This window comes from Octodon degus, unplaced genomic scaffold (genome assembly GCF_000260255.1).
Source record: "Octodon degus isolate 3935 unplaced genomic scaffold, OctDeg1.0 scaffold00084, whole genome shotgun sequence".
NCBI classification, from domain to species: Eukaryota; Metazoa; Chordata; class Mammalia; order Rodentia; family Octodontidae; genus Octodon; species Octodon degus.
The window spans coordinates 2740220-2755590 of NW_004524660.1; the positions used below are offsets into that span (position 1 = coordinate 2740220).

General features: G+C 40.0%; 1 protein-coding gene across 4 annotated transcripts in view; it reads left to right on the forward strand.

Annotated features, from left to right (window-relative positions):
- Window positions 1-15371, forward strand: part of Wdr47 (WD repeat domain 47) — a 72463-nt gene that overhangs the window by 29265 nt on the left and 27827 nt on the right. For 3 of the 4 annotated variants that reach the window (XM_004636942.1, XM_023721687.1, XM_023721686.1), the window contains exons 5-7: window positions 2900-3702; window positions 7878-8004; window positions 12013-12191. In XM_004636942.1, the coding sequence (XP_004636999.1) occupies window positions 2900-3702; window positions 7878-8004; window positions 12013-12191 (1109 nt within the window). The remainder of the gene's footprint in view (window positions 1-2899; window positions 3703-7877; window positions 8005-12012; window positions 12192-15371) is intronic. The other variant, XM_004636943.1, reaches the window with a different exon arrangement.

Below are 15371 nucleotides of genomic sequence, written 5' to 3' on the forward strand. Positions count from 1 at the left end.
AATATTTATTTATTTTTATTTATTACATTTATTTATTGTGTGTTTGTGTGTGTGGCCAGCTCAGCCCACCAGGGGGCGGGGCTGGCTGGCATGTGGTGCCGGGGATCGAACCGAGGTCCCTGTGCTTTGCCAAGCTTGTTTCAAGTAGGTGCTTTAGACCACTGAGCCATCTCTCCAGCCCCCACAATACAGTTTTGACCATTTACACTTAATGCTTGTAAGGGCATGTGTTCCTCTTTTTTTTTTTTCTTTTTTTCTTTTTTCTTCTGTATTTTAGGGCAGGGTCTACAGGGTGTTCAGGGTCTCACTACATAGATTGGACTTGTAGTGATTCTCCTGTTTACAGCCTCCCAAGTGCTGGGATTACAGGCATGTGCCACCATGCCCAGTTTCAATCACCCTCTCAGTGTACCCTGGGGGATGGGGCTGGCATGGCACACCGAGAATTGAAGCCCAGTGGTCACTGTGCTCTGCCTAAACAGGCACTTTAGTCCACTGAGCTATCAGGCCATCCCTTTTTTTTTTTTTTTTAAGAAATAGATGTTTGATTTATTAGTTATCATTTCTTCTTTTCTTATTCCAGAAGTGGATTATGTTTACCTTTTTCTGGTTTTCAATCCCTTCCTGCTTCCTTCTCCATTCCTTCTTTCCTTTCTCCCAAGACACCTTTGTATCTCTATCCCTTTGTATCTCTATCCCTCCATCTCTATCCCTTTTTTTTTTTTTATTTTTATTTTGAGACAGGGCCTAGTTAAGTCATGAAGTTACGCAGTTTGGGTTAGAACTTGTCTTACAACCCCCAAGAATGCTGGGATTATAGGTGTTTGCACCATGCTTAAATTTTTTCAATGTTTTGTTTTAACCCAGACTGTCATTTTTTGTTAACATATCTGTATGGCAATTTAAATGTAATAATAAACTAATCTTTATTACATAGTTACTTTTCAGGCTTCAACATTAGTATGGTCATATCTAAAACCAAATAAATTTTTGTAAGTTCCAGTAAATGTTCATGGAAATAAACTGTCTTAGTCTGTTTGTGCTGCCATAACAATTATAATCAACCAAAATGTATTTCTCACAGTACTGAAAGCAGAGAATTCCAAAACTCTGATGCTGGCAGGTTTGCTGTCTGTGGAGGGGCTGAGTCTGGTTCACAGGTGTCACTTTCTCACTGTGTCACCATGTAGTAAAGAGCTTGTTTACAGGATCTCTTGTATAAGGGACCCAAGCCCTCATGAGCACTTAGTCACTTCTCAGAGGCCCCACCATCCTCATAACCATCACTAGGAGGCTTAGGATTTTAACAAATTGAGGGGACACAAACATTTAGACCATAGCAAAAACCAAAGGATATTACAGTAGGGACTTTTATACATAACAGAGAAGTGCTTCTCCAACAATGACAGTAGAAAGTGGAACATGAATCAGGAGGACTTTTATTCTGTTACTAACCAACCAAATCTGTGATTTTCCCAGATAAGGAGACTAAACCTTAAGGTATTGTACCTTGACCACATTCACTACACAAATTCAGTTCAGCTCGTAGCTAAGCTTCCTTTTTTCTCTCTCAGAACTCTTATTTTTGTAGTAAATGAACTGTTAATGTACTCTTTTTGTTGTTGTTAACTTTCTTTCCATGTACAGACTTGTCCTAAGACAAGTTGGAACAAAGAAAATGACTTTTTCATAAACCAAACAAAAAGTGTCTGTGTTTTATATGCTTCCGTATTCACTTCTAAAAAATTGTTGCTATTGTTTGTTATTTTGCAGGGTCTCACTGTGAAGCTCAAATTTATAGTGATCCTCCTGTTTTCAGCTTCTCCAGTGCTGGGATTACAGGCACGTGCCACCATGCCAGGACTGGGTCACAGGCTTACCATGCCCGGGGACAGGGACAGCCAGCATGGCATATGGTGCCAGGGATTGAACAGACCCCTGCACTGCTCTTAGTCCACTGTGCTATCTTGCCAGCCCTTTAAAAATTCAGTTTTTCTTACCATTATAAAGTTATACATTTGGCCTATGTGGTGGCACATTCCTGTAATTCCAGAACTTCTGAGGCGGAGGCAGGAGGATCCTTATGCATTTGAGACTAGCCTGGTCTATAAAGTGAGGTCAAGGCCAGCCTGAGCTGCATAGTGAGACCCTGTCTCAAAAAAAAAAAAAAGTTATACGTTTGAAAGTAATAGGTTTAAGTGTGAATTAGAACACTGTCTTGTTGGGAGCAGGTAAAGCTGGAAATTGATCTTATGTCAGAGGGCCAGATGAGGCTTCATTGCCTAAAGAAGTCAAACTACCTCAGCCTTCAGACAAACAAAGTAGCCTGGGCATTGTGGGTTATTAGTCACTAGGCAACATTGTGTTTTTAACTTTACAGAGGTATAAACAAGTGCCCTGTGGTTGTTCTAGGGGCCTTTGCCGATCAGACTGATCAGACTCGGTTACCACCTGACCTCAGCTATTATCTCTTGTCTCTATTTTCTGAATCTTTTTCTGTTTTCTCCCAGTGGCTACCAAGAGACCAACAGATCCCTACACTGTTTTATAGATTAAAAACTTAATGTGCTAATTAAAGTATTTGTTGTTTTTACTTTAGATATGAAAGCATTTTGGTTCCCAAGTTTGAGAATTGTTGCATATTCTACAAATTATGTGTGTACTCTGTGACATCAGCATTTGCCTTTTTTTTGGCAGAACTGGGGATTGAACTCAGACCCTTGCGCTTGCCAGGCAAGTGCTTATTCTACTGAGCCATCTCCCCGGCCCCTGTATTTCACTTTTAATATGGACGTTTTACATTTTTCTCTTTCAAAACCGATTAGTAGGAGAGTTTCAGTAATTAATACATTGCATATTGTTATCTTCTTAGTTGTTAATTCATATTTTTTTTTAACAGCTGGAATTTACCATGCAAGAAGCTGTGCAGTGTTTACATGCTCTAGAAGAGTACTGCCCGTCTAAAGATGACTATAGCAAGCTCTGTTTGCTTTTGACTTTGCCTCGTCTGACCAATCATGCTGAATTTAAGGACTGGAATCCTAGCACTGCACGAGTTCACTGTTTTGAAGAGGCTTGTGTCATGGTTGCAGAATTCATCCCTGCTGACAGGAAGCTAAGTGAGGCTGGGTTTAAAGCAAGTAACAATCGTTTATTTCAGCTTGTAATGAAAGGCCTACTTTACGAATGCTGTGTAGAATTTTGTCAGAGTAAAGCAACTGGAGAAGAAATTACAGAAAGTGAAGTACTTCTTGGCATCGACCTTTTGTGTGGTAATGGTTGTGATGACTTGGACTTGAGTTTATTGTCATGGCTTCAGAATCTCCCTTCCTCTGTGTTCTCTTGTGCTTTTGAACAGAAGATGCTTAACATTCATGTTGACAAACTTCTGAAACCTACAAAAGCTGCATATGCCGATCTTTTGACTCCTCTCATCAGCAAACTTTCTCCCTATCCATCATCACCAATGAGAAGGCCTCAGTCAGCTGATGCCTATATGACCCGCTCTCTGAATCCTGCTTTAGATGGCCTCACTTGTGGTTTAACCAGTCACGATAAGAGAATCTCAGACCTTGGGAACAAAACTTCACCGATGTCACATTCTTTTGCTAACTTCCATTATCCAGGGGTACAGAACCTCAGTAGAAGTCTCATGCTTGAGAATACAGAATGTCATAGTATTTATGAAGAATCCCCTGAGCGGTAAGCATTTGCTCATAAAAGTTAGGTAACTTCCATCAGTGTAAGATGATCTGATTGGATTGGTGTAGGTTTTTCTCAATGTTCAATCTCTTTAAAGTTAGTTGTTAAAACTTTTAGAAAGGGTTTTAAAATTTAGATAATTAGAATTATAAGAGAAAAATCTTTTTCATTGCATTATTTATTCATTCATTTGTTTATTCTATTTAATTATGTTTTGGTTAGTCTTACTATGTAGTTTAGACTGGCCTTGAACTTACTGGGTAGCTGAGGCTGACCTTTTATTCACAGCAATCCTGGTTTAGCTTCCTGAGTGCTGGGATTATAAGTGTGTGTCACCACACAAGGCTATCTTATATTATTCTTTCACTGGTTATGAAGTAGATATGCTGTGAAGAAAAATTGGATAATATAAAAGTAATAGGATAGGAATTAAATTTCACACAATCTCACACTTAGATGGCTAGTTTTCTTTTTCTCCTGTGAATATGTTTCTTTCATTTTATTTATTTATTTTTATGTATTTAGTACAGGTTCTACAGGGTCTCACTACAAAGATCAGACTCATAGTGATCCTCCTGTTTTGAGCCTCCCAAGCGCTGGGATTACAGGTGGGGGCCACCATGTCCAGTCTCAATCGCCATCTCAGCATCCCTGGGGATGGACTGGCATGGCATACCAGTTGGTCCCTGTGTCAGCCTAAGCAGGCGCTTTATTCTGCTAAGCTATCTGACTGGCCCCATATGTTTCTTTTAGATTGAGGATATACTATGTATATTATTGTTTAACCTTTTTTCACTTGGAAGAGCATGAATATTTTGCCTCTTAAACGTTTTTTGAGATTAATATGGTTAGTGGTAAAAATATAATACTCTATTATGTAATTATATTATGTAGAACTAAGATTGTGTCCACTTTTTTCTTCTGAATAGTATTATAGTGAATGTATATGTATGTAAAACCCTCTATTTCCACTTTTCACTTATATTTCTTTAGTGGTGTGTGTGTGTGTGTGTGTGTGTGTGTGTGTGTGTGTGTCTATATGCCTTTGTATTGAGCTGTGGAATGTTGAGCTGTGTCCTTAGCCTCCCTCATCTCTCTCTTAATCTCTTTCTCTTTTTCTTTTAATTTTGAGACAGACTCTTTGTGTTGCTGAATTGCTCATGCTGGCCTCAGACTTGTGATCTTCCTGCCTTAGCTTTGGGAGTAGCTAGGATTACGGTATTTGCCACTATGCCTGGCTTAGTGATTCTTTTATGGATATGAAATATGTTTTAAAATTATTTACCCCCGAGTTGTTTTTTTTTCCTCAAACCTGGCATGAAATAATCTCCTGAGCAGGTTATTTACTTCATGGGTTGGGAAGCTTCGTACCTTGCTTTTTCTGAAAACTCTAGATTCCTAGGGCAGAGGGAGGCCTGACTTGAGGGAGTTCCAAAAATTATATCTGAGCTTGGCATGGTAGTTACACGCTTGTTATACAGCTCTTGGGAGGCTGAGACAGGATTACTATGAGCTTGAGGGCAGTCTGGGCTACATAGTGAGTTTAAGACCTGTGCTGCATAGCAAGAACCTGTCTCAAAGCAAAACAGTCAGATCTGACTGCTCACCTCAAAGAACAAATGGGAAAGAAAGTAGTGCAATGGTGAAAAGCAGGAAATGAATTTACATAATACCCGTACAGTGGAGGTGTCCACACGTCTGCAGGGAAGGAGGGCATAATTAATCAGTCTTGGTCAAGCTAGTCTAATTGACTGTTACCTCAGTTCTAAAGTCTGCAAGGCTCCAAGGAGGTCTTATCATTTAAGGGGGCAGTTTGGTTTTCACCAGATGATTGCTCCTACTTAGGGAGGCAGCCTCGGTCCCTGCCATAGGGTGATTTACCAGCAAGGTTTGCTGTTCGGGCAGGCTTAGGGTAATAACTGCAGGCTGCAAGGCACCACTGCAGGTAACTGGAGTTGGCCATACAAGCAATCAGTTCACAATCTGTTGATTATTATGACCTTTTCTTTTTGGTACTGGGAATCAAACTCAGGACCTTGTGCTTGCCAGGCAGGTCTATACCACTAACCTCTATCTTTAGCCTTTATGACCTTTAAATTTTGAAAATAATTGAGTTACTCTTATCTTGATGCCTTGCTCCTGAAGGAGAACTTGCAGTTTTATATGAACACTCTTAAATGATTAACATGCCTGTGACTGAGGTGAGCAGAGTTTAAGGTAATAAAGGAGGCAGATGCATAAATAAGGCAGAGATCCCAGTACTGTGAAGTTATAGTATTGACTACAATACTATAACTACAAGTTAGAGTATTGACAACAGTCAATTTATTTCTTGAAAGTACATAAAAACTAACCCTTTAAGGGCCAACCAGATAGCTCAGTGGACTAAAGCACCTGCTTAGGCAGAGCATGGTGGAAGGGACTAGATTTCTGGTGTGCCATGCTGCCCCCCCATGCCACCAGGGCGCACTGAGCAGTGACATTGGACGGATGGTGCACATGCTTGTAATCCCAGCACTTGGGAGGCTGAGAACAGGAGAATCACTACAGGTCCTATCTATGTAGTAAGACACTGTAGACCCTGTAGTAAATACATAAAAAAAAACCTAACCCTTTTATATTACATAGACATTTGGAAACATTCTTCATAGAGAAAGGAACATTGGACTTAGTTTCTGTTTAATTAGAGCAAGTGATTTTTTTGATATAGTATAAGAAACAGAATTAATATAAGAAAATATTTCTGTTAAGTTACTGTGATATCATAGAAGACAGGAGTTATAATGCTTTCTTTGGCATTCTGTAAAGAGAAGGAGGCTATAAGTAGGATCAGTTAAGTGAGGGACTTCCTAAAGGCTAATCTGTGTGATCCGTCTGGTATATTTGACATCTTCAGATAAAGTTAATTTTAAAGACTTTTGAGCAGGGTAAATATGAAAAGTAGAAATTATTAATGTTTTAGGAGAATATTAGGAAAAACCTGATGTGAGATTTCAAGCTTGTGTTGTTAAAATAATTTATCCATCAAAATACTAGGATGTATGTTTTATTTATTTATTTATTTTTAATTAATTAATTTTTTTTAAAGTTTATTTATTTATTGTGTGTGTGTGTGTGTGTGTGTGTGGCCAGCTCAGCCCACCAGGGGGCAGGGCTGGCTGGCATGTGGTGCTGGGGGATTGAACCGCGGTCCCTGTGCTTTGCCAAGCTTGTTCCAAGTAGGTGCTTTAGACCACTGAGCCATCTCACCAGCCCCTAGGATGTATGTTTTGCTTTTATGTTAAATACACATAGACTAAAAGCCTTTTATTTTTTTATTTTTATTTTTTTAATATTTTTATTTATTTACGTGTGTGTGTGTGTGTGTGTAGCCAGCTCAGCCCACCAGGGGGCAGGGCTGGCTGGCATGTGGTGCTGGGGGATTGAACCGCGGTCCCTGTGCTTTGCCAAGCTTGTTCCAAGTAGGTGCTTTAGACCACTGAGCCATCTCACCAGCCCCTAAAAGCCTTTTAATAGTCTAAAAAATTTTAAATTGTGTAGATTGTATTAGACAGAAAAATTAATATTTGCATAACAAATGCACAGATTTATATTTCATGAAGAGAATATAGACCTTAGGTCATCCAGCCTATCCAGTTTATAGATGAAGATGAAATTAAGCCACAGAGAATGTGGCTTTCCCTAGGCCACACAACTGATTTTAGATTGAAGACTCTGGTTCTCCTTGAATAATAGCTCAGTCTCCTCCATTAAGTGCATATTTCCGCTGGGTACATTGGCGTGGGTCTGGAGTCCCAGTCGTGGGAGGCTCAGGCACAAAGATCCCTTGAGTTCTAGACTAGACCGGGTAACACAGTGAGATCTTGACTAAAAATGCCTTATAAGAAAACTAATTTTTGATTGTGGCACAATCCCAACACTCAGCACTCAGGATGAAGACAGTAGGATCACTATTTTGAGGGTAGCGTAGGCTGTCTGATAAGTTCAAGGCCAGCTATAGTAGAATCTAATCTCAAAAAAGAAACCATTTCTTGTAGCTAAGGGAAGAAAGGAAAATTTAAAAATCTATGTTAAACAATTGATAAACACATACACACACACAAGAATTAAAATTTCTCTTAACTAAAATATCTTTTTCTTTAATCCCACCTCTGCTCTGTGCACTTTTCTGGAAGAAGTGATACACCTGTCGAGGCACAGCGGCCTATTAGCAGTGAAATCCTGGGCCCGGGTACAATTTCAGAAAAAGAGCCTGCAAATGGGGCACAGAATCCAGGATCAGCTAAGCAAGAAAAAAATGAGGTAATAGTTGCCATAACTGGTATCTTTTAGTTTCTTTATAAGAAGTAACTATATCTTTTTGAATAACAGTCTTGTCTACAGAATCATGGTCATCAAAGGTTACAAAAGCAAAGCCCCTCTTCTTTCCTTGTTTGGTCATAATTTCAATCATTTTGATTTTTCCAGATTGTTCAAAATAATCTCATAGGTGATGTTCTTCAGTATCTTCTTTAATGCCACCAACAAAGATCTTCTTCACCGTTAAGTGGGCACCTGGTTTTTGAGAATCTTCTCTTGAGACAGCTCTCTTTGGTTCCACAACTCTTCTGTCCACTTTGTGTGGCCTTGCCTTCATGGCTGCATCCACTTCCTCCATAATAGCATAAGTGACTAACCCAAAGCCCCTGGAATGCTTGGTGTTCAGGTCTCTCGTTACCACGCTCTCTGTGACTGTTCTCCATTGCTCAGAATGACTCCTCAGACTCTCATTGGTTGTTTCAAAGCTCAGCCCTTTGAAACTCTCATTGAGTTTCAAAGCTCAGTGTGAAGAGCTTCCGTAGCTGTTTGGGCTCCTTGGGAGACTCTTTGACTTAGACGTGACAACAGTCGGAAGAGAGACTGATGATGCTTCCTCCGCGGTGTCCACCAGCAGAAAACAAGAAAAGAATCTTTAATAAAATACTAGAAGACAAATTCAACTACATAGTAAAAGAATTATACACTGTGACCAAATGGAATTTATTCTAGAATGCAAGATGCTTTGACAAATGAAAATCAGTGTGCTACTCTAATAGCATGAAGGGAGGGGGAAAATCACATGATCACTTGATGCATTGATGAAAATCTAATACCTTCTCCTGATAAAAATTTTCAGAACACTAAGAATAAAGAAGAACTTCTTCAGTGTAGTTAGTGGTGCTGTCCATGGTGGTATACGCCTGTAATCCCAGCATTTGGGAGGCTGAGATAGGAGGATTGTGAGTTTGCTTATATAGCAAGTTTGAGAATGCCCTGGAAATACGATGAAACTGTTTCAAAAAAAAAAAAAAAGTTAAGGGCCTTTATGAAACAAGTTAAGGCATTTCTGGCTTCCCATGAGAAACTGGGTTCGAACCAGAGCATCTTGAGCCTGACTGCTTTGTTTAAGCAGGCACTTAAACAACTGAGCTGATGGGCAGGCCCCCACTATTCACCGATGACATGATCCCATATATAGAAAATCCAAAATAGAATTTATAAGAAAGCTACTTGAGCTAAGAAATTCAACAGGTTGCAGAGTAGATCAACTGACAAAATTCACCTGTATTTCTTTTTTTTTTTTAATGCTAGGCAAGTGCTCTACTTGGATTTACAAACATTTTTATCTCCATATGTACTTATTATAGGATAGGTATATAGTAATTACTTATTAGCCAGGTGTGGTGGAGCATGGCTTTAATCTCAGCATTCAGAAGGCTGAGGCAGGAGGATCTTTGCAAGTTTGAGACCAGCCTTAGCAATGAAGAGAGCTCAAGACCAGCCTGAACTGCATAGCAAGACCCTGTCTCAAAAAGACAGTAACTACTTATTGAATAAATGGTTATATCTCAATGCTTATAATTTCATTCCACATTTAAAAAGTCAAATGAAGTACCGTGTTCTAAAGCTCTGGTCACATTTTTATTCTTTGTTTAGCTTAAAGAGAAAACTGTTATCTGAGATTTTACATTTAAACAGACTTAAATGTGAAGCAGATAATACTTTGTAATCGTGCTGCTTTAAATATTATAAGGCAGGGACCTTGGATTCAAAGCTAAGACTTCACCTTTATCTTTGAACATTCCATGACATTAGCTGCTATTTAATGTAAAAACTATTTTTCTGCCCACGAAAGATTGGAGAAGCTATCACTAGGGTTTACAAAACAGCTGAAGAATCATTTAGGAAATATTGGATCAGGGCAAAGCCTGCTGGTTTCCCCAGAGGTTATACATCCAGTGAGGCATTTTTCAGCCATAGAAGAAATGAAGTTCTGATGCATGCTAGAGTGTGGATGAATCTTGAAAACCGCATGCTACATTAAATGAACAGGCACAAAAGGACCAGTATTGTATGATGCCATATATATGAAATGCCTAGAAGAGGCAAATTACTAGAAATAATATAGACTAGATTAAAAATTAACAGGCTGAGGAAAAGAGAAAATGGGAGCTACCACTTAATAGTTCTGTTTCTCTTTGAGATTATGAAAAAGTTTTGAATATGGTGCTTTTTATGCAACACTGTGAGTATAGTCAGTGCCACTGAATTGTTCACTTAAGCTGGCTAAAACAACAGCTTTTATGTAACATTTTTCCTGTTAAAAAATTAAGATTCATGGGCCTGGAAGATGGCTCAGTAGAATAAGCGCTTGCCTGGCAAGCCCAAGTGTCTGAGTTCAATCCCCAGTTCTGGAAAAAAAAAAAAAAAAATTAAGATAAATTAAGATACATATGGATAATTTTACCTGAGTTGTTGCTATGATAGAGAAGGTTTTCTTCTTCAGTCCTAGAGATTGAACCCAGAGCCTTCACACTCAGCTATGCAGCCAGCCCTCTTTATTTTGAGGCAAGGTCTTGCTGAGTTGCCGAGTTGCTCAGGATGGGCTAGACTTTGCCATCCTTGGCCTCTTCCTGCCAGATTGTGGGATTATAGGTGCATGCAACCCTGCCTGGCCAAAAGGGATTATTTCTGTTTTCCAGAGATGCCAAACAGTGTTACCTTTAGGTAGCTGTGCAGCACTCTTGGTTAAACTTATCAATGTTTGGTCAGTTTTAGAGATGATTGACATTTTTTTGTTTTTTTCAGGGTAATCCCATTGAAATTTGACTAGACTTTGGCTTTGTGGGTGTCTTTGCTTACCAATATTGGCAATACTCACTCTAGCTTAGTCCTGAAAGTCTGAGTGCTGCATAGTTCTTTTAGGTGATTATGTGTAAACACTGAGGCTGCTAAATATAATGCTCACTTATAAGAGAACATTGAAAACTTATTTAAAAAAATTATTTTCTGCCTCTTCCTCCAAATCAAAATGACCATGACAAGTAAACACTTTAAATTGATTTAGGACATCAAGACAGCCATGATTGGGGCCGGGGAGATGGCTCAGTAGAGTAAGCATTCGCCTGGCAAACACAAGGACCTGAGTTCAATCCCCAGTTCCTCCAAAATAAATAAATAAATGAATGAATGAATGAATGAATGAATGAATGACAGCCATGATAGTCCAACTAAAAATACTTGAGGAAGAGGACTTCTAAAGTTGCTCAAGGGCTGGAGAGATGGCTCAGTGGTCTAAAGCACCTACTTGAAACAAGCTTGGCAAAGCACAAGGACCGCGGTTCAATCCTCCAGCACCACATGCCAGCCAGCCCCGCCCCCTGGTGGGCTGAGCTGGCCACACACACACACACACACACAATAAATAAATGTAATAAATAAAAATAAATAAATATTTAAAAAAAATAAATAAAGTTGCTCAAGAGGGTTGGGGGATGGGTTGGGGGATATAGCTCAGCGGCATAAGTACCTGCCTGGCAAGTGCAAGACTCTGAGTTTGATCCTTGGTACCTAAAAAAAAAAAAAAAACTACTTTAGAAAGTGGCAAGAATAATAGGATAAGTGTATCAAAATAAGAGGAATTAATGGTAGTGAGTCTTTTCTTTTTGTCTTTTTGAGACAGGGTCTCACGATGCAGTTTAGGCTGGTCTTGAGCTCACTTTGTAGCCCAAGCTGGTCTCGAACTTGCAGCGATCCTCTTGCCTCAGCTTCCCTAGTAGCTGAGATTACAGGTGTGTACCACCACACCCAGCTGATAGTGTGTCTTTTACTGTCTTTTAAAAATGTTTAAAAATTTAAACATTTACTGTCATTTTTATCATAGCTTGTATTGTTTTGTAATCGGTGAATTTATCTAATTGTGTGTTTTATTCAGCATTGATAAGAAGGTATCACAGAGTGAAGACACATAGTTTTTGTTTAAATGTATTGCTTTCTTCTAATATTTTTAAGCTTCGAGATTCCACTGAACAGTTTCAAGAATATTACAGACAAAGATTACGCTATCAGCAGCATTTAGAACAAAAGGAGCAGCAGCGGCAGATCTATCAGCAGATGTTGCTTGAAGGAGGGGTGCATCAAGAGGATGGCCCTGACCAGCAGCAGAATCTTACTGAGCAGTTTCTTAACAGGTTGGTCTTCTAGTTGCTTTTTTAAATTAAGAGAATTATTTTATTTTATTTTATTTTATTATTATTTTTGTGTGAGTGTGTGTGTGTGGCCAGCCACCAGGGGGCGGAGCTGGCTGGCATGTGGTGCTAGGGGATTGAACCGCGGCCCCTGAGCTTTGCTAAGCCTGCTCCAAGTAGGTGCCTTAGACCACCGAGCCATCTCACCAGCCCCAAGAGAATTATTTTTAAAGCTCTTTAGAGAATTTAATATGTGCAACTTCCCTTCTCATTTGAAAATTTCAGGCTTATATGTAATAGGGAATTTACATGTTGTCCTGTGAAAGAACACTGTTCAACTATTTTTTTCCTTTCTCCCTAAGCAAGTAAAGCAAAAGACTGGTAATGCATTCCATAGGCTTGAGTTCAGCTGCCAGGCGGATCCAGATCTTATCCAGGGTATTTGAGGACCTACGGCAGTGATAGCAAATCTTTTAGAGCTTTCCTTTTTGGGAGGGAGGGTACTGGGAATCGAACTCAGGACCTTGTGCTTGTCAGGCAGGTCTGCACCACTAAGCTATGTCCTCAGCTCTTCCTGCCTTTTGTCTTTTTGAGACCAGGTTTCACTATGCAGTTCAGGTTGGCCTTGAACTCACTTTGTAGTAGTTCACGCTGGCCTCAAACTCAAGGCAGTCCTCTTGCCTCAGCCTCCTGAGTGCTGGTATAATAGGCACATGCTCCCATGCCCAGCTACCCTTTAGAGCTCTCAGTGACAGTAGTCTGCTGTGACATGTGTGCCATAGGTTTGTCATAACCTAGGGAAGCCTCTATTTCCTTGTACTTCACAAGGTTGCCATAGGATTTAATGAGTTAATTTATGTAAAGTGCTTAAAATGGTACCTGGCACATTTTAAGCTCTATATTGGTAGCTGATATTTTTATATATTTTTATGTTGAATACTTAAATCTACAGACTCAGGAACTGGAGAGATAGCTCAGTGGTCTGAGTGCCTACCTGGCAAGCTCAAGAACCCAGGTTTATCCCCGATAGCGCATGCCATGCTGGCCCTGGAACTCTGAGTGTGTTGTGCTGGCCTGTAATCCCAATGCTGGGGAGGCTGAGACAGGAGGATCACTCTAAGTCTGAACTGAGTAATGAGACCCTGTACCAATTAACTAATTTAAAAAAGAATCTACAGGGGCCGGTGAGATAGTTCAGCAGTCTAAAGCGCTGCTTAGGTAAGCTTAGGCAGGTAGAGGGGACTGAGGTTTGATCTCCGGCATCACATGCCATGTCAGCCCCACCTTCAGGGTAAGCTGTGCCAGTAAAATATTAATAAAAAAGAGTCTACAGACTCAGCCAAGCATAGACCCCTGGGGAGGGTAAGGCTGGAGGATCACTTGAACCCAGAAGTCAGGGCCAGCCTGGGCAACACAGTGAGACCTTAGCTACAAAAACGAAACAGCAGCAAAACAAACCCTAAATACTCTTTTAATATAGTAAAGAGTTTCTCATAATATCTGCCCAAACAGTATGAATTATGTTTTTAATTATAGAAGTATACATATTTTTAAAAAGTGAGTAAACCAGGCTAGGGATGTAGCTCAGTGGTAGAGTGTGTGTGTGACATGCAGAAGGCCCTGAGTTCAGTCCCAGTACTGTAAAAAGGAAAGAAAGAGTCAATAAACCAAAATAACTATATATAAATAAAATATTATTCATATATCTTTATTTCAGAGAGCAAGGGTTATTGGAAGGTTAAATGAGTTAACATATATAAAAGTACTTAGAACAGTTTTTTCTTGTTTGTTTGCTTGTTTGTTTGTTTTTGCGGTACTGGGGATTAAACTCAGGTGCTTGCCAGGCAAGCACTTATTCTACCGAGCCGTCTCCCCAGCCCCTTAGAACAGTTTTTGACGCCTGGTAAATAAGGTATAAATGTTGGTTCCATGATTCTGATTAGGCAACTGCAGTGGTGACTCAGTTCTTCAATTGGTTCAGTAATATTAGATGTAATCTGCTTGCCACTCTGTTGTTCAGGTCGTTGAGCCTAAAACTGATCCATCTTCACCTAAGGAATGTTTATAGGAATGATCTCAGGAGTCTAAGTAGCTTAAGCACGGTGGCACACACCTGAAGTCCCAGCTTCTAGGAAGACTACGGTAGGAGCGTTGCAAGTTGGAGGCTGGCCTGGACACTGTAGTGAGACCTTGTTGCAAAATAAAGAGGGCCAGGGATATTAATTCAATGAAACCCAAAGCCCTGGGTTCCATCCTCAGTACTGGAGGAAAGGGAGAAAGGGGGGAGGGGTCTGAGCCTCTAAATACTCACTTTAGAGATCATTTTATCACCTACTTAGATCCATTCAGCAGGTACATTTCTCTGATGAATTGCCACTTCTGGTTTGGATGTCATCTTCATATCCATAATATTCATGGGTGTGATTTGAGTTTTCAGCCAGTGTTTTGTTTTGTTTTGTTTTTCCACAGAGAAAGAAGTTACTCAGCAGTGAATTAGAAAATGAGATGGCAGGGTTCTGTGACTGCAGTAGCAGTAGAAGTTTGCTTCCTCAAAATAAGTCTAGACTATTCAAGGCTTATCCTTTTTTTAAGGATAATCACAAATAGTCAAATAATTTAGGTTTTATTTATTTATTTATTTATTTTTGCGGAACCGGGGATTGAACTCAGATCCTTACATTTGCCAGTCAAGCGCTTATCCTACTGAGCCATCTCCCCGGCCCCCCATTTAGGTTCTATTTAAAGCAAGTGCCTGTCTGCCTGCCTCCCATCTGTCTGTCTGTCCATCCGTTTTCCTCCCTCCCTTCTTCCTTCCCTCCCTCTGTCTATCCATCCTTCCGTGTCTGTCCCTCCATCCCTCTGTCCTTCTTTCCTCCCCTCCCTTTTTTTCCTTTCTCCTTTTCTCTCTTTCAATCTCTCTCTCTCTCTCTCAATCCTTCTCCCTTTGTTCTTTTTTAGTACTGAGGCTTGAACCTAGGACCTCATGCTTGCAACTGAGCTGTCATTAACCCTTATTTGTTTTCTTTTGAGGCAGGATCTTACTTTTTTGTCCAGGGTGTCCTCAAACTTGATAACTTTCTGCCTCAGCCTCCTCAGTAGGTGGGATGGTGGGTGTGCACCACCACTCCCAGAATGTTTTCAATGTAGTTAGTGATCAGTGTAAAATTACCTTTTTTTTTTTTT